This window comes from Cyprinus carpio, chromosome B24, assembly GCF_018340385.1.
Source record: "Cyprinus carpio isolate SPL01 chromosome B24, ASM1834038v1, whole genome shotgun sequence".
NCBI classification, from domain to species: Eukaryota; Metazoa; Chordata; class Actinopteri; order Cypriniformes; family Cyprinidae; genus Cyprinus; species Cyprinus carpio.
In genome coordinates, this window is record NC_056620.1 from 24,246,653 (window position 1) to 24,265,794 (window position 19,142).

Below are 19,142 nucleotides of genomic sequence, written 5' to 3' on the forward strand. Positions count from 1 at the left end.
TTTCTTCTGCTCATCAAGCCTGCATTTATTTGATCAAAAATACAGAAAAAACAGTAATATTGTGAAATATTATTACAACTTAAAATAATTGTTTTTAAATTTATTATACTTTAAATTATCATTTATTTCTGTGATGCGAAGCTGAATTTTTAGGATCATTATCACATGATCCTTTAGAAATCATTCTAATATGATGATTCATTATCAAAGTTGGAAACAGTTCTGCTGCTTAATATTTTTTCAGAACATGTGATACTTTTTTAGGATACTTTGATGAATAAAAAGTAAAAAAAAAAAAGAAAGAAAAAAAAGAAGCTATGTTTTTAAAATATAAATATTTTGTAATAACAATATACACTACTGGTCAGTAATTTGGGGTCAGTAATTTTTTTTTTCTTTTTTTAAATAAAATCAATACTTTTATTCAGCAAGGATGTGTTAAATTGATAAAAAGTGATAGTAAAGAAAATATATGATTAGAATATATATTATTAGAATTTTTTTATTTTGAATAAATGCAGTTCTTTTTAACCTTTTATTCATCAAATATATGAGACAGCAGAACTGTTTCCAACACTCATAATAAATCAGAATATTAGAATGATTTCTAAATGATCATGTGATAGACTGGATGTTACATGTGACACTGAAGGCTGGAGTAATGATGCTGAAAATTCAGCTGCGCATCACAGGAATAAATTATTTTTTTTAAAGTATATTCAAATAGAAAACTATTATTTTAACTTGTAATAATATTTCACAATATTACTGTTTTTTCTGTATTTTTGATCAAATAAATGCAGGCTTGATGAGCAGAAGAAACTTCTTTCAAAAACATTAAAAATAGTAATGTTTCCAAACTTTTGACCTGTACTGTATATATATATATATATTTTTTAGTGCATTATTTTATAACGTCAAGTTGAGAGCTTGCTTTGGAAACTAGCTTAAATAGAATACACTTTTAAATATTTCAAGTAAAAATATATTTTTTATGTTTGCGTCTGAATCACGTGTTCATGATGTGATGTGATGGTTCTGTTGTGTGCAGACGGTCAAACTCAACAAAACCCTGAACGAGTCCATGCCTGGACTGACGGCCAAAGTGTTTCGAACCTTCAACGCCTCGACCACGCTGCAGGATCAGCTCAACAAACTCACCACAGGTGCGTCCGACCCCTGACCTCTGACCCCACCTGGAGCGGGTCAGAAGTGAATGACCTGCATCATGAAGCTGTGTGTGTGTGTGTGTGTGTGTGTGTGTTTCAGAGGGCATGACGGTGGAGGAGAAGATCCTCTCGTATAACCGAGCGAACAGAGCCGTGGCCATCCTCTGTAACCACCAGAGGGCAGCACCCAAGACCTTCGAGAGGTCCATGCAGCTGCTGCAGGAGAAGGTGCGCACACCATCCTCATCCTCATCATCCTCACAGAGCAACACCTGAGCTGATCTGAGTCAGAGCACACTCACTCATTCAGCACTCATGCAGTCAGAGCAGCAGCAAACAGGAATCCAGTGTTAGTGTTCATCAGTCACAAAACTAATTCAGTTTCACTTCTACAGAGGACCAAAGGGACTTCTGGGTAATCTTTAACTAAAACCATAAAGCACTTTCAGAACATTCATCAGAACATTTCATTACTTGAAATAACCCTTAACTGACATTAATAAGAGTTACAGAATTATTCATTAGTTAAAATTAGACATGATTTAAAAAAAAAAGTCAATCAGTGATACTAAAATAACTATTATTCTGCTTAATTTAGTTTAATAAATTCAGTTCTATAACAGTGTTAATGTTGTAAAAGTCATCAATTATGAAAATAAATCCAATTTCTGGTTTATAGCAGCTCTACAGAAGACAATAGAGTTTTTGTGGGTTAATATTTAACTAAAATAAAATAAAATAGTCTTATTTCAGATAGTTGCCAAGGCAATATTTTTCACTTTTGTTTAGTTTGAAATTCTGAAGTCACTGAAACTTAACAAACTAAAACTAATAAAAAACATTAGTGAAAAACACAACTAAATTACTAAAACTCAAATTAAAATGAAAATAGTCTATTTAAAATATATTAACAAAAACTAATAGTATATCACTTATGCTAAAATAACTATTTATTTTAATGAATTCAGTTCAGTAAGTTTGAATGTAAAATTCATCAATTATGAGACTAGCTGTAAATCAGCTCTACAGAGAACAGAGTCATTATTCAGATCTGGTCTGACAGAATCTGTGTTTAATAATAATATTGAATATTAATCCTCTGAACCCCAGCAGAGCTGCTGTACAGCTGAAGTGTGATTAGCTTCATGACTGATGGATTGTGCTTTGAATCGGTTCTGTCTCTCACACACACACTCACACACACACACACACACACACACACACACACACACACTCACACACACTCACTCTCACACACTCACTCTCACACACACACACACACACTCTCACTCTCACACACACACACTCACACGTGAGAGAGAGAGAGAGAGAGAGAGAGCGGAGAGGTCACGCTTTTGTCTCTCTGCATCTTTTTACAGATCCAGAAGAAAAAGGAACAAATTGAAGAGGCCAAAAAAGAGCTGAAGGAAGCAAAGAAAGCACATAAAGACGCTCCGTCGGACAAATCCAAGAAGTAAGGAGTCTTTTAAATGCTCCTGTACTCAAGGTTAGAGCCGATAATCGTCTGCCAGCAGCGTTTGTGCTGTGAAAGCATGAAATATTCAGACGGATCAACAGCCAAAAGAAAGAAACGAACACTGCTGCTGTTTGTGTCTGAAGACGTTCACTTAAAATCATTACAGTTACTGTTCGTTCACAGAAAATAAGTTGCATCAGTGTTTATTATAACAGTCAGAAGTGATGTGAGTGCAGCATCATAAACACTTCTCATGACGACACATCATTACATTTAATCTTCTTCAGAATAAAACAGGAATGAAAAAAAAAATCAAAAGTATAAACAAACAGTGGCATTCATTAAATGAAATCTGGCAGTTTTTATTAAGTCAGTGTAAATTGTTGTCCTTTTCAGGGTTATTACTGTTCACTAAAACTATTGAAACATTCATATAAATATTAGATGGAAGATTTCAGTTCGTTTCCATGGCAACAACTTTACTTTTCATTTAGTTTTAGTTTAACTAAATTACTAACTTGAAAGTAAATTAAAACTAAAATAAAAATAAATGAGACCTAGTATTACGTCTATAATATTATATATACTATAATGTTTTAATATCTGTGTCCCTGCAGCACAGAAGCAGTCATCAGTAGCACAGCTATATTTGTAGCAATAGACAACAATACATTGTATGAGTCACAATTATCCATTTCTCTTTTATGACAAAAATCATTAGGATATTAAGTAAAGATCATGTTCCATGAAGATATATTGTAAATGTCCTACCATAAATATATCAAAACTTAATTTTTGATTAGTAATATGCATTGCTAAGAACTTCATTTGAACAAATTTAAAGATGATTTTCTCAATATTTAGATTTTTTTTTTTTTTTCAGCTCCCTCAGATTCCAGATTTTCAAATAGTTGTATCTCAGACAAATATTGTCCTCCTAACAAACCACACATCAATGGAGAGATTATTATTCAGCTTCAGATGATGCATACATCTCTATTTGAAAAAACTGTCCCTAATGACTGGTTTAGTGCTCCAGGGTCAGATATAAAAATTATAGAAGCATAATTACTAATATTTTTAGAAATTAAAATGAAAACTGAAAGTATAAAAATAAAATCTAATTTAGGATGTTAATAAAAACTGTAATAGTAAATAAATAATAAAATAAATAATGCTGGTGGATTTTAAACATAGAACACACAGCGTTCATTATGAGTTGATGAATGGATCTGATGTGTGTGTGTGTCATTCACTGTGTGTGTGTGTGTCTGTCTGTGTGTGTGTGTGTGTGTGTGTGTGTGTGTCTCTGTGTGTGTGTGTGTGTGTGTGTGTCAGGCTGCTGGAGAAGAAGGAGAAGGCTGTTCAGAGACTCGGTGATCAGCTGAAGAAGCTGCAGCTGCAGGAAACGGATCGCGAGGAGAACAAGGTCATCGCTCTGGGCACGTCCAAACTCAACTACCTGGACCCTCGCATCAGCGTGGCCTGGTACACACACACACACACACTCCTTTTCCATCATGATGAGTGCTGGAGCTCAGCGTGACCCCATTCCTCTCCAAACAGAAGCAGCTGTGAGTTATTATTCTGCGTTTCAGATCAAATCTGGTCAGTCATTTAATGACAAAACACTGAATTAAATCACTCTATATATAAGTATAAATCCTGTTCACATGATAATGATTAAGATATAGTAAAGAAACACTCTCCACAGGGGTCCACAACACTACTGTAACAGTAACAATCACCTTCAGAATGAGTGTTTTCCTGCTGATGAAACAATCAGAATCCACCCTCGAGTGTGTAAAGCGACAGACAGTGTTTATAATAAACAGAATGATATCGTTCGCTGCTGTGGATATTAATACAGTTATTATTCTTGAAGACTACACTCCAGTAAATCCTCACCAGATGCTTCATTCAGGAGCACAGCGCCACCTGTTGGTCAGACGCTCATGTCCTTAAACTCAGAGCGCATCAAACCCAGCACCATTTGTGTGGAAAAACATCATTCACTGTCATAAAGAGAAGCTGCTGATGATGATTGCTTGTCTGTCTGTGCGTCTCTAATCTCAGGATGTCGTTCTGTAGGTGTAAGAAACATCAGGTGCCTATCGAGAAGATCTACAACAAAACCCAGAGGGACAAGTTCGCCTGGGCCATCGACATGACTGACGAGAACTTCCAGTTCTGAAGCCCTGCCTGTGTTCATCATGTGCTGTGGGATTATTTGTGCGGTTTTGTTTTTTTGAATCAATCTGTTGTGATGATGATGATGATGATGATGATGATGGAGTCTCCAGTAAAGCTCTCTCGTATCAGCCATCAGCTGCCGGTCTCTAGTTTGTGTTATCAGCCTCGATCGCTTCAATGCAAGTCTCTTCAGAGGGGTTTTACAGCAGGTCTTCAATATTTGATCAGCCGCTTCTACCTGCTGGGTTTAAATGAGGCTGAAGGTGCGGCTCAGAATGTCAGCATCTCGAGGCGTTTCACTCCGTGTCGTCAGAGAGATGGGAACAGAGTTTCTCTGAGAGGAACGGCTGGGAATAATAAACGCTCTGGGATCCGCAGGAGCGCCGTGACACACTAATATCACATTTATCACTCGAGATCAGTGTCGAGCGTCTCAAACACACGTCTTTCTTCCTTCGATTGTGAGCGTTTAGGCCTAGAAACACCATCAGGTTCAGTTCCTCACTCTTTCTCTTTATAAGCAGAGTTTGTTCCTGCATCTGGTTCTTCTCTACTGTACGAGCTGATGGTTTCTTTCTTTTTTAGGATTCGCTGTGTTCTGAAGGTAACAGATGTTTTTTTTTTTATTATATTTATGTTTGTGTGTGATCAAGTGTTACAGAAACATGCTTCTTAACGCCCTCACCAAATCATCTTTCTGCTTCATCTAATTCTCCGATGTTTCCAGAGGCTTGAAGAGCACAAAAACTACCAACTTTCCAAAATCAGACACTTTATTTTTTATTTTTTACATTTTATTCTTTTATTATTATTATTATTATTTATTATTTTAATTTTTGTCTTTGATTTCTCCTTCAAAGTTCTGCATCATGCTCCCTCAGAATTTCAGTCATCCGATGAATTAGGCTGTGCGCTTTAAATGACATCACACTCTTAAAAGAGATAACCAGCTGCTTGTGGATTATTAAAGGAATGACATTAAGCTTTCCAAAATTCAATCACCAAATAACCCTCAGTTCTTATCCCTGTGACTACATCCCTCAGGATGATTCCTCTGTGCTTTCTTCATCAGGTTTGGATTATTAAATGGAACACTGCATCACCCTCGTCTGTGTTTCTTCATCAGGTGGAAATGCTGTCTCAGCAGTGGATGCTCTGCATGGGTGCCGTCAGAATGAGAGTCCAAACAGCTGATAAAAAAACATCACAATAATCCACAAGTAATCCACAGCACTCCAGTCCATCAGTTAACATCTGGAGAAGACAAAAGATGAAACACATCCAGCATTAAGATGTTTTTAACTAAAATACATAGAGTTCATAATCCATAATAACACTTCCTCCAGTGAAAAAGTGTTCTGGTGTGAATCAGGAGAGAAATCTGCACAGATCAAGCAGCGTTTAAACAGCTCTAAACAAATATGTGTCTGAGACAACAGCAGATGCACTTTTTCACTGGAGGAAGAGTTATTATGGATTATAGACTCTATGTATTTGAGTTAAAAACATCTTAATGCTGGATGTGTTTCATCTTTTGTCTTCTCCAGATGTTACCTGATGGACTGGAGTGCTGTGGATTACTTGTGGATTATTGTGATGTTTTTATCAGCTGTTTGGACTCTCATTCTGACGGCACCCATTCACTGCAGAGCATCCATTGATGAGACACTGATGCAGTGCTACATTTCTACAAACCTGATGAAGAAACACACTCATCCTGATCTCAGATGATCATTTTTGGCATATTCTCATATTTGCCTGAACTGTTCCTTAATGTTCTTCACAGTAAGAAAGCACGGTTATTTTAAGATCGGGTCACTGAGAGTTTTTTTTTTTTAGGAAGCCAAAAATGCATCCTCTATTGTGTTTCTGCAAGTGTAAGAGTTTAGACTGAAAACACATTTCCAGGCTGATAACTGAGGGATTCCAGGATCCCAAAGGTGCCTTCCGTAGGTGTTTCTTTCCTCCAAGCTTTCGTCTAAAATCAAATCAAACGCTCCTCTGAAGGAAGTGCAGCTTACTCACATCAAGCACAAACAAGTCTCGTCAAGTTTGATTCTTTAGATGCACTAAGAAACGAAAAACAGATTGACCTTCCGAATGAAACGTTCTCCATTTCTCTCATCCTCTTCGTCTTGCTTTTGTATTTCTAGGTGCTTGATTCTCAGACGATCCGATCAAGGGTTTTCCTGCGGATAGTGACCCATCCGAGCAGAACTGGTTTGGGTTCGCTGCTGTCGTCTTCACTGTGCAAACGAGGCTTCGTCTGGAGGCGTGGAATCATTTATCAAACTAAAACCTTTTGTGCCGCCTCCAGACGTTACATTTATGGGGAATCTGTTTGAAATGAGACGAGCTGAATTAAGCTTCTCGTTTGGAGACGGTCGAAAGTGTGCGTTCGTTTGATGTCTTGTGAAAATGAGTGTTTTCTCTGCGAGTTTGGTTTCAGAGTCGTGTGACAGTCTACCATTGAATAATGAAGGGCACAAAGCTGTTTCTGCTCCTTACGGAGGGATGAAATGCTTCCTGAAAGGCCTGTGAGTCCAGCAGCTGCTCGTTCGTCTCAAATCAGCATTGGTTTGCACGTGGAGTGCGGTCTGAAGCTGGAGCGGTCGTGTAATGAGCGACGGGCTTCTGCGTGAGAAACACAGCCGTCTTTGAAGCTGAGCTGTGTATGGGATGTATTTTTCATGTGTTTGCGCCGTCCTTTTAGGAGCACCGGCTAATTATCCATTCAGCTTAATAGCAGACACAGAGTCTGGTTTTGCTCATGCATTTATTCATCATATCTCACAAAGCCACGTCTTCCTCTGATTAAAGAAACGCTGCTTTTAGAGGAAGTGCTGTTAGTTTCCAGCATCTCGGGCGGTTCTGTAAATGCTTGTGTTCAGGTCAGTGACCTCGGTGACCTCTGACCCCGACTGACCGGCACTGTGAGGAAGCGTCTGTTCTAGAACCACACACACACAGAATCACATCCAGCTCGTGTTTCACCCTCAAAGATCAAGAATTTATTGATGTTTTTATTGATTTGTGGAATGAAACATGAGCTGGAAATTCAGCCAATAAAACTAAAAACATAAATAAATTTTAAATCCTGCTGTATCGTATCATAAGGCCTTTAAATCATCAAACTCTGCTGTTAAACCTGTCTCTGGTTGAGAGTTCAGAGTGTTTATCCAGTCAGAGCTCTTTCAGTGTAATCAGCTTCAGCTGGAGCTTCTGGTGTCAGATCTTGAGTGATTTTGATCAAGTAAAGGTCAGAATAACTGCAGTAATATCTCCAGATGAACTCTTACTGGACTGAAGCAGCTCAGCTTTACTTGATTCTCCATCAATCATGTTTTAGAGTCTCAGATCTGATCCTCAGGAGCTTTTGAGGAGCGTTTGTTTGTTGTCCAGAAGCTTTACTTTCACTGTTCCTCAGCGGAGGAATGATCTTCACAAGCCTCCAGAACATCTCACATCTTCTGAGGAGCCTTTATTTCTTCATCTCTCAATCACTGCATTATATGTCTGGATCATTTACATCTCATCTCACTGAGACACATTACTGGAGATATAGAGCACAGACTGATGTTTAGATCAGTTTATGTCAGTATCTGCTCTATTGTTATAAAAATCTCATCACAAGCAGCAGAATTTCATCACATAAATATCTGCATCTGCAGCAAATTCATATTTTTTGCTCAGTTTCAGTCTCTGAATAAAATCGAACTCCATAAAGCCTGAAGCATCAATGATTCTCACCAAAAACACATGCACACTTAGATTTGGTCTGAAGGTTGACTGCTGTGTTCCTGATCTGTGTTTCGTGGTGATTCCTCTCGGAGCTCCTGCAGACGTGTGAAGAGTTTGCTGGTTTTCTCACTCATCTCAACATGTATATTGTGATCTTGTCAAACGAGAGACGAGCGTCTGATAATCTCAGACTGATCTCAGGCTCGAGGAGCCTGTATGAGGAAAGATCTGCTAAATGACAAATAACCAAATAAGCCACACCTGAGCCACGCTTCAGCAAAACAAATCACCCTCATCATGGAGAGCTATGAAAAACAGGCGCATGAATTAAAGATGAGTTGACGGCAGTAACTGAACACTCCGGCAGGCCTTTACAGTGTTCCTTAATATCTTAATGAGCGTTTAGAGCACAATTACAGTAAACAGCTGTGATACTACAGTAACCGCTGCTGATGAAGGTTCATCCTGTCGCTTCGTTCTGTTTTGACCTTGCATTGAAAAAAATGCCACTGAAACAGTTTTCTCTTATAAATTACTAGAACATTTAGCAATTAATAACAAAGAAACAGCAACTTTAGCATGAAGTTTCAAAGTAAAAAATACTGAAATAGTGTTTTCTTGTAAAACATACTCCAAAAATCTTTGAAGAATATTTTTTAGTGTGTTAAAATATGTTTTCTATATCTATGTATTTTAATATTTAGCTAACAGGGAACGTTCTGACAAGGTTCTCTCAAAGTTATAAACAAACGCTTGTTCAACATTATCTAATGTTCTCAAAACACTAGCACAAAAGCATTTATGTCGTTTATGGAATGCATTTTATTTTTTTCAGAAAAAAAAAGATTTTAAGTTTTTTTTTTTTTTTTTTGTTTCAGTTGTTCAGAGAACGTTTAGATGAAAACATTAAAAAAATACAATTAAATGTTCTCTTAATGCATGAAATGAAAAGAATTTAAATAAGATGTTTTGAATGTTCAGTAAACATTAAGAAATAACATTTTCACAGTTTAATGGCAACGTTATAGCAAAGCATTCTTAGACATATTTTTATTATCTGGGTCCATCCCAATCTGAAATACAGCTGGATTACCACGAGGCCAGGAGCAGAAACATCTTATTGCATGGTACAGTTTGATCAGATCATAAGACAGAAAGTGCATGATATTCAGAAGTGAATTAATGACTTTCTGTGTGTTAAACTGCTCTGAAGAGTTTCTGACTTCAGTCGCCTGATTGTTTCAAAAGTCGCATGTGATTAAAATGAAATACAAGAGAAGAGTAAAAAATTCATAAGATCTGAAACAGCTTACAGTCAGAACAGAATTTCTGCTTCTGCTGCCAGAGTCAAACTCCTGCGCTGTACATGTCATAATGTGAACCTTCACAGACAAACCCACACCTGCTCCTGTGTACCTGGGCTGATCACGACACACACACGCACGCACACACACACACACACACACACACACTCACACTCACACACACTCACACACACACGCACTCAGAGTGACTCATAAGATCTTGGTGATTGAATCCGAGTCCTGCTGCGGTCCGATCCATCAGAGAGCGCGCCCACGACTGCGCTCCGCGGGGGAGAAGCGCGATTCATTTGAGCGAGTCGGTTCATTCGAACGATTCCTTTTTAGACGAACGTGTTCATAGAGCGGATCGTCACTGAATCCTTTGATTTATCACTCAAATGTGTCTTTTTAAAAACTGTAGTCGTATTGCTGCTTGTAACTACGTTTTTAATTAGGTTATATAGATTATTTTAAATATTTTGTTCGAATCCCTTACGAAAAATAAACATGGTTTAACTACAAATAAAATAAAAATAAAAAAACATGGTTACTATAGTTAAACCACAAATTAACCATGGTTTTTCTACACTAACCATAGTTTAACCATGGCATTTGTAGTGGCCATGGTAACCATAGTTACGTAATAAAAACGCCAAAAAAAAAAAAGTAAACATAGTTACTACCCTTTTACTACAATAAATCCATGGTTAATTTTCCTGAGGGATGTTATTGTTAAAACAAAATTAGCTATACTATTCCTAGTTAATAATATTATTTATTAATAACAGTAATATGAATTATTCCAATTAAAGTCAACAATATTGTTTCCATCTCACACTTTCTTACAAAATGATTCCCAGTCGATTGATTTTCGTTTTGACCGAGTCATTAAAGGAATCGGTTCAAATGAACGGCTCGTTCGCGAGTCAGGCTTCGCTAGAAGCGGAGATTCTCCTCAGACTGAAGTCAGAAATGAAAGGTGTCGCTCTCACAATGAAGCTCGCGCTCATTCCTCTGCATTTACTCTCTTTCTGGACTCTAAAGGCTGATTCTGATGATGTAACGACGAGGAAAATCACATTTAATCTTTACAGAGCGCATGTGAAACTTTAACGCGTTTAACATTCTCATCTTCTTCACGAGAATCGTCTGTTACGCGAAACTTTGTGTTTTTTGTGAGAGGATTTGTTGTTAAAATGCTGTCTTTATATTCTCTCGTCATTCTGTTTTCTTCTGGCCTGTAGAAAGGTGTATTTTTATCTGTGAATAATAGGATAAGAAAAGACAGTCTAAAATAAGATAAAGGAATCATTTGCCACTGACTGAATCAAAAGATTCGGTTTGAATGAAGATGTTGATCAGGTAATACTCAGTCATGCACTGACCATCTCTGATGATTATGGAGTGTAATCCGCGTGTGTGTGTGTGTGTGTGTGTGTGCAGTGAGCCTGTGTGTGCTGGTGCTCGGTTCTGATCCGGTTCTCCTGGACCAGAGGAACAGGTGTCACTCCAGACTCAAACAGCTTCATGGACAGCAGGTGACCGTTCACACACCGCCCAACATCACCGGACACTGGGTGTCCAACAGGTGACTCAAACTCAAATAATGCTCATCAAACCCAGACTTCAGCTGTAAGAGATTCGTTCAGTCAAACGTGTAGACAGCTGTTCTGACTTTGAGGGGAGGTTTTTGAGAGTGCTTAAACTGAAGTCAGTCATAATGTTCTTTGTTTGAATAACCGTTGAAGGAACAGGTAATAAATCCAATAACCGGTCCGGAGTTCCTCACCCGCTCCTACCGCTTCTTCCCCGACGGCAGCTTGTGCAGCTGCGAGGTGCGACCCGGTCCGGAGTTCCTCACCCGCTCCTACCGCTTCTTCCCCGACGGCAGCTTCCAGGCGCTGCAGTTCTTCTACCAGGACCCCGAGTGCAGCGAGCCCAGCTCCAGCCTGCTGATCCGGGGCAGTGTGCGGCCGCTGCGGGGCTCCTGGCTGGTGCGCGGAGGAACGGAGAGCGAGGTGCATGTGAGCGGCGTCCAGCTGCGGTGTCTGCAGACCGCCTGCGACCCGCCGGACCCCAGCATGCAGGAGCTGACGCTGATGCGCCTGGAGCTGCGGGCCGAGGAGCTGTTCCTGGGGGACGTTCAGACGGAGCGCGCTCAGCCCGCGGGGTACCAGAGCCCCCTGCGGAGCGCCAAGGTCAGGACACAGACGTCTGCGCTGCTGCATATGCATGCGCTCCGGCCCGCGCGGGGCATTAATATTAACCCAGAGTGAGGAGACGGTCACACACGGTCAGACAAGTGCTCAGAATACAGTATATTCAAAATAACACAAAATAATCTCAAAAGCAGATTTACTTTACACACAAATCCAAGCATTGCACACACAAAATGCAAAATGCATCACATCTCTTGCAAAATTAAGCACTGCATTCAAAATATCACAAACGAATCTCAAAAGCAGACATTTGTTCTTACGTTGCAAACACCTTTGCCTTAATATTATATTTTTGGATATACAGTTAAACCAAAAATAAGCTTCCATTGATGTATGGTAAGTAAAGAAACAAACAATTAAATAAATACATTCAACATGATCTTTACTATCTTAATATCCTAATGATTTTTGTCATAAAAGAGAAATGTATAATTGTGACTCATACAATGTATTGTTGTCTATTGCTACAAATATACCTGTGCTACTGATGACTGGTGTATAAATATCAATAACAATATAATTTGCAGCTGTATATGTATTTCAGTTCATGTGAATTATGAGCTGAGGATTTCTGGTGTGCGTGAGGTGCTCATCGTCACATGCTGTTAGTGATTAAGAGCATCATGATGTCTGATGAAAGCATCGCAGCATTGTTCTCCTGCTTCAGTCTGTGTTCAACACGTGTGTCTAAAAAGCAAAGGAGCCGAACGCAGAAACACTGACAGACCGCGTTAAATTAAACTGAAAAATACATGAAGCTTTTGACAGAAGAATGATTAATTCATGAAGTGCCATGTTCACTGAAGTAAAAGTCTGTATAATACATAACATCGTACTTAATTTGGGATGTGACATTGTCTGCGCATCACACATTCATCAGAGCCTGCTGCAGTGTTACTGACCACTCCTCGACTCTCTCTGAGACCAGACCCGTGTGTGTCCCGTCCTTTAACCCTTTCACCGTCACGAGGGACCTGCGTCAGCTTCACTGTAGAACTAATAAATCCTCTTCTAATCAAGACTAACTATATATCGCTGGAAAGATTAATTTATGACAAGTGTTCACCTCAAAAATCTTCTTCGCTGGCTCTTTCCCTCTCACGCTCATCATAAATTATATATCAATTGAAAGCTTAAAACCTCAAAATTCATCTTGTGAAAACCATTTTGAAATCAGACATTGCGTTACCATGGAAATAGTACATCAATATAATATAACAAAATGTTCTCGTTCATGAATTATTATAATGCTATTGAGTGTTTTGACAGGATCTGTATTGTTAAAAGCGCTGTATGAATAAAGGAGACATGACTGTAAGAATGTAAGTGTGGATAGTGCACTTGGACATCTGTGTAGACAGCTGGGAGTGACCGAAGGGTTAAAGAGTGTTGTCCGTGTTTGTGAAGGCCAGCGCTGTGGATCTGTGAGATGAGCTTTTTCTGATGGATTCATTTCTTTCATGTGCCCCCCGCAGCTAGAGAGGCTGAGAAACATGTAATGCAATGTTAATGTGTTCTATTGATGTCCGGCGGCTGCACGTGCAGAGGAGCTCGCTGAGAGACTGAGATGACCTCATGATGACGGACTGAATATGATTCAGACGTCTGTCAGCTGCTCTGAAGGCTTTCTGTGCTGATCGATCTGGACATGCGGCTCCAGCGGTCAGCGCAGTGCTACTTTAGTATCGCTGATATTTAATATTAATATTTAAAATTCGATTTTATTTTTAGATTTTATGGTTTCACTTTAATTGGAGTTGAAGTTTTAGTAAATTTGTCATATTTATTCATTTTTAGTTATTTATTTTTTGGTTTTAGAAGGTAAACTAAACAAAAATGCCTTGGAAACTAGCTGAAATACAATGTTTTTTTTCTGTTTTGTGTTTCTATTTTATAACTTTAGTTTTATATAGTTAACTATAATAATCCTAGTTTAACTTTCTATTATTTTCTACAAATTCTACTGGTTTATTACAAGTTTATTACAAGACAAATGCCTTCGTTTTATTATTAGAATAGTATTCTAATAGTATTCTTTTATTAGAGTAACTTTCCTGGATTTAATTTGTTGAGAAATAGATTTTGGTTTTAGATTTTCTGTTTTCACTTTAAATTTAGTAATAAAAAATGTTGCCTTGTTAACTAGCTGAAATAAGTTTTTCTATTTTATATCCGTTAACAACCATTAAATACAAAAATAAAAAAAGAAACAATGTTAACTAGCTGAAATAAGTTTTTCTATTTTATATCCGTTAACAATTATTTTATTTCTAGAAACAAAAAGTATTTTTATGGTTTTAGTTTTAGTATAGTTAACTATAATAATCCCGGTTTAACTCTCTATTATTTTCTACAAATTCTACTTGTTTGTCACCAACATAATGTTATCATAAATGACTTTTTGTTGAAATCAGTCTCTAGTTTTTGACACTTTTTTTAATGACGCTGCCAAAGTTTATTACAAGAAAAATGGCTTATGATGCACTGTAAAAAAAAAAAAAAATTACTTTCCTGGATTTAATTTTTTTGAGAGAACTCAAAGAACTTAAATGTTAACATCACCTGCCGCTCTGCTGGTTTAGTTCTTGCTTGTATTGGAAGGGTTTTGTTTGCGTTCGCTCTCGTTCAGTCGAGGCATTGCATGCTGAATCAGATTGAGATGTTCTGGATAATCTGGATCTTTCCGTCTGCGTCGCACGGATGTCTGTGTGAAGCAGAATCAGCTTCTCTGTGCTGACGCTCATCGATAACCTCTGAATCATTAACCAGTTTAATATGTCAGCTCAAGTGTATTCATACAGCAGTGTTTGCTTCACAGCATAAATAAATGATTCATTCACATCAGAAATAAAGCACTCAGTTCTACGCAAAAATCATGCTCTGCGTCGACGGGATATCTGGTTTTGTGATGGTCTGTCTCATACCCACCCTCTTGGTCTTTGGTTTTTATTTTCTCTGGTCAACTAAAAATAATACTATGGCAGAAAATAAAAAAAATATTTTTATATCACAGTTCAGACTTTTTTGTTGCAATTCTAATTTTATATCTCATAATTCAGACCTTTTTTCTCACAATTTAGATCGTTTTTTTTTCTTTCTCGGAATCGTCAAAATGGTAATATAAAATCAGATTTAAAATAGAAAGTCAAAATTGTAATGTAAAGTCAGAATTGAATAATATAGTAAAAATTACGTAAAAAAATCAAAAATTAAAATATATAAAAAATGATATGATAGAAAGTCAGAATTATGATATATAAAATCAGATTTGCAATAAGTAAAAATTGTGATGTAAAGTCAGAATTGCAAAATACAGTCAAAATTATCTGATATGGTCAAAATTGCAAGATATGAAGTCGTCAAAATTGCGATATAAGGTAGAAATCGAGATATAATGTCAGAATTATGAGATATAAAGTCAAATTTTCAATATAAAGTCAAAATTGTGATGTATATTTAGAATTGCAAAAAGTCAAAATTTTGATATTGTCAAAATTGTGATACAAAGTCAGAATTATGAGATATTAATTAAAAATTGTGTGATATAGTAAGATTTGCAATAGAAAAGCAAAATTGTGAGATATGAAGTCAAAATTGTGATTATAAGGTAAAAATAGCCAATACCAATTCCAACTTTTTTCTTGTAATTCAATTTTACTCAAGTTTATATCTTGCAATTATGATTTATATTCTTGTTTTATTAGAATTAGGAAAGGTCTAAATTGTGAGATGTTGTGATTGAGCAAAGTTGCAGTTATCTTTCCTGAGATGGAAACAGCTTCCATAATATACTAATCACAGAATACATACAAATATGACAAAACAAAAACACAAATAAATAAAAACACAACCATTTACTTCTACAAGATGTGTTTCTGACTGAAACAGGATAACAATAATATATGTATGTGCTTGGTATAGATCGTTGGTCGATATGTAAATGAGATGTTGTATCTGAGTTCATTCATTTGTGTTGTTAGTTAATCACCTGCAGATATTTCCACACCCTTCTGCGTAAAACTGGACCTCAGTAGGTGTTTTATTACCAAAGTTTATTTTAATCGGACTACAGCATGTGCTAGATATTGTGTGAAAGTATTTTGATTCTTTATTGTTCGGGCACACCTTACATTAATGCTCCATTAGTTAAAATGAGTTAATTCATTAGTTAACAAACTGCCAGTAAAAGAAAATCCTTCTAAACATTCATTAATCTTTTGTCATTTCAGAATTTAATAACACGTTGTTTAAAACAAAAGTTGTAATCTCTTTGTTATCAGAAAAACCTGTTATATGACAACTCTTTTATTTTTACAACTCAATCTCAATATCGTGATAATATCATGTACAGTGATAAAAGCAACATGAAACTTTGGTATCTCTAGTACCAACAAAGCCAGGTTGGAGTGGTTTGGTAAACTGTAAACTAATCGTGTTTAACCAGCTTCATCATCAGGATGAAGGGTGACGCGTGTGGATCTTGCTTCCAGGCCCAGCGCTGTGGAGTCTGTCGGATCGTGTCTTCGGCGGACCTTCATCATCCTCCGGTGCTGCCGGCTCGGTCCGAGCGTCCGGTGCGTCTGCAGGGAGACTGGGTGAGCACACGGTGCGAGGTGCGTCCGGGCGTCCTCTTCCTCACCCGACAGCTGACCTTCCACGAGGACAGCCAGACCTGGACCGGACAGTACGACCACTTCTCTGACCCCGTCTGCCGTCACCCCACCTTCAGCATCTCAGCCAGCGGACGCTACACCCGCGGAGCTCCATCTGCAGCCATCAGAGGCGCCGTCGAGTTCACCTTCAACGTTCAGTTACCCACGACCACAAAACACTCTAATACTGACATATCTGACCCCGTAGCACTAAAACCTGTCATAAGGGTCAGTTTTCTGAATCATCTGAAGCTGAATAAATAATCTCTCCATTGATGTGTGGTTTGTTAGGAGGACAATATTTGTCTGAGATACAACTATTTGAAATCTGGAATCTGAGGGAGCAAAAAAATCTAAATATTGAGAAAATCATCTTTAAAGTTGTTCAAATGAAGTTCTTAGCAATGCATATTACTAATCAAAAATTAAACTTTGATATATTTACAGTAGGACACTTACAAAATATCTTCATGGAACATGATCTTTACTTAATATCCTAATGATTTTTGTCATAAAAGAGAAATGTATAATTGTGACTCATACAATGTATTGCTGTCTATTGCTACAAATATACCTGTGCTACTGATGACTGCTTCTGTGCTGCAGGGACACAGATGTGCAGATCAGACACTGTATTTGCACACATTTCCAGAACATAAATCTGAACATTAGATGAATCCAGGTTCATAATTCTGGTCTGATTTTGTTTTCATATTAGAGTTGAAGGTTTTTCCAGAGGGGGTTATGGATTTCTCTTTTTATCACTCCATAAATCAGAAAATACTGTCAACAGACAGAAACAAACACATTTTCACCATGTTTTAGGAGTGAAATGTTTATAAATCAGTGTGAATGAAATATGAACAAACCTTTAGAATGCAGAGAGGAATAAAACTGTAAAGTTTTAAAACGCTCGTTTTTGGGGTCGACAGCTTATAAAAACATAGTTCTGGGGTTTTGGCTTGTTTGCTGTACAGCAGCTTTTAGACATTGTTCTGTTTTTTTTGTTTTGTGATTAGTCAGAAATCACATGAAGGCAGCTTCCTGCAGTTCTTTATAATGATATAATAATTATATTATACAATATGAAAAAATGAAGCAGATGTTGCACATGAATTCCGTGTTTGAGGTCAATCATTAATTATTTTTATAAAATAGTGTAATATATAAAAACAAGCTGAACGAAAACACCCATTCACTGCCATTATAAAGCTTTACTATAACTCCCACTGGACACGTCTGAAAGAGACGAGTGTGAGTAAATCATGGGCTAGTTTTTATTTTTGGGTGAACTAACTCTTTAAGGGGTTAAAGGAGTGTTTCCTCTCCTGCAGTGACGCAGATGACGGTGACGCCGATGGATGTGGCCACCACGTCTCTGCTGAACGTGTTCCGAGGGCGAGAGTGTGGCTCCGAGGGCTCGTGGCGGCGGGGCGTCCCGCAGGACGTGACCTGGACCTCGGGCTGCGCGGCGCTGGGCGTGCGTCTGCCTCACACCGAGTACGAGCTCTTCCGCGCCGGCCAGGACCCGTCTGGACACAGCCTCCTCTACAACGGCCAGAGACCCAGCGACGGCTCCAGCCCGGACCGGCCCGAGCGACGGCCCACCAGCTTCCAGCCGCCGCTGACCCGCTGCAGCCGCGGGGGGCGAGAGAGAGAGAGAGAGCGGCCCTTCAGACTGAGCTCCGGCTCACACACACCGCACACACTCCCCGCCGCCGCCGCGCTCGTCCTGCTGCACACACTCCTGTAGACACACGGAGAACATCACTGTCCAGAAACATAGGCCTGACCCTATCCCTGCCCTTAACCTAACCCTAACATCAGACGGGATGATAGTGTAGAAGCACCGCACTCCGGTTGTTAGGCTAAAACTCACATTCTGACATAAACTTACCCCTCAGTTCTGATCGGATGTTGTTCAGGAACATGTCGCACTTGTTGAAATCACATCCACTGGGTGAGTCTGTGTTTTGGGACAGTAATGTGGATCCAGAAACACTCGTTCATGAGCAGTGCTGGGGAAAGTTACTTTTAAAACAAATGCATTACAATGTTGCGCTACTCCCTAAAAAAGTTACTAATTACATCACTCCGTTACTGTTTATGGAGAGTGATGCGTTACTTTTGCATTACTTTTTAAATGCGGGCAGGGCTTGCTTTAAGTTTTTAATATAAAAAGTTCTATTTTTGGCAAACGTAGAAGCCCTCGAGCACCAAAAGTGAAATGAATGCGCTTCCGGCTGAAGGAAACGTAAATTCACGTGTGTACAGCATAGGTGTACAGTAGAACACAGGATAACTCTTCAGCAATAAAACAAATGTTATCTAAAGTAATTTTTGATTATTAGTATGGTATTAGTATTAATAATGGGATCACTGAAGGT

The 19,142-nt window shown here is 38.3% G+C and overlaps 2 protein-coding genes across 8 annotated transcripts in view; both read left to right on the forward strand.

Annotated features, from left to right (window-relative positions):
• The window catches only part of top1mt (DNA topoisomerase I mitochondrial), a 14,967-nt gene extending 9,998 nt beyond the window's left edge, over nt 1-4,969 (forward strand). For all 7 annotated transcript variants that reach the window (XM_042751605.1, XM_042751604.1, XM_042751610.1 and 4 more), the window contains 5 exons: nt 1,052-1,166; nt 1,270-1,397; nt 2,549-2,643; nt 3,985-4,134; nt 4,738-4,969. In XM_042751605.1, coding sequence (XP_042607539.1) covers nt 1,052-1,166; nt 1,270-1,397; nt 2,549-2,643; nt 3,985-4,134; nt 4,738-4,840 — 591 coding nt within the window. In that variant the 3' untranslated portion in view covers nt 4,841-4,969. The remainder of the gene's footprint in view (nt 1-1,051; nt 1,167-1,269; nt 1,398-2,548; nt 2,644-3,984; nt 4,135-4,737) is intronic.
• Nucleotides 4,970-10,670: 5,701 nt separating this feature from the next.
• Nucleotides 10,671-18,686, forward strand: LOC109055559 (protein APCDD1-like). The gene is made up of 5 exons (XM_042752406.1): nt 10,671-11,120; nt 11,328-11,472; nt 11,713-12,082; nt 16,594-16,906; nt 18,087-18,686. Exons 1-5 carry the CDS (start codon nt 11,081-11,083, stop codon nt 18,506-18,508), a joined length of 1,290 nt encoding a protein of 429 aa, XP_042608340.1. The 5' UTR covers nt 10,671-11,080; the 3' UTR covers nt 18,509-18,686.
• The last annotated feature ends 456 nt before the right edge of the window (nt 18,687-19,142 follow it).

Coding starts and splice junctions, on each gene's coding strand:
- LOC109055559 (XM_042752406.1), top strand. CDS start 11,081: ATGCTGTCTTTATATTCTCTCGTCATTCTGTTTTCTTCTG. Junction 11,473..11,712: donor GGACACTGGGTGTCCAACAG/GTGACTCAAACT, acceptor CAGCTTGTGCAG/CTGCGAGGTGCGACCCGGTC. Junction 16,907..18,086: donor CGCCGTCGAGTTCACCTTCA/ACGTTCAGTTAC, acceptor TTTCCTCTCCTG/CAGTGACGCAGATGACGGTG.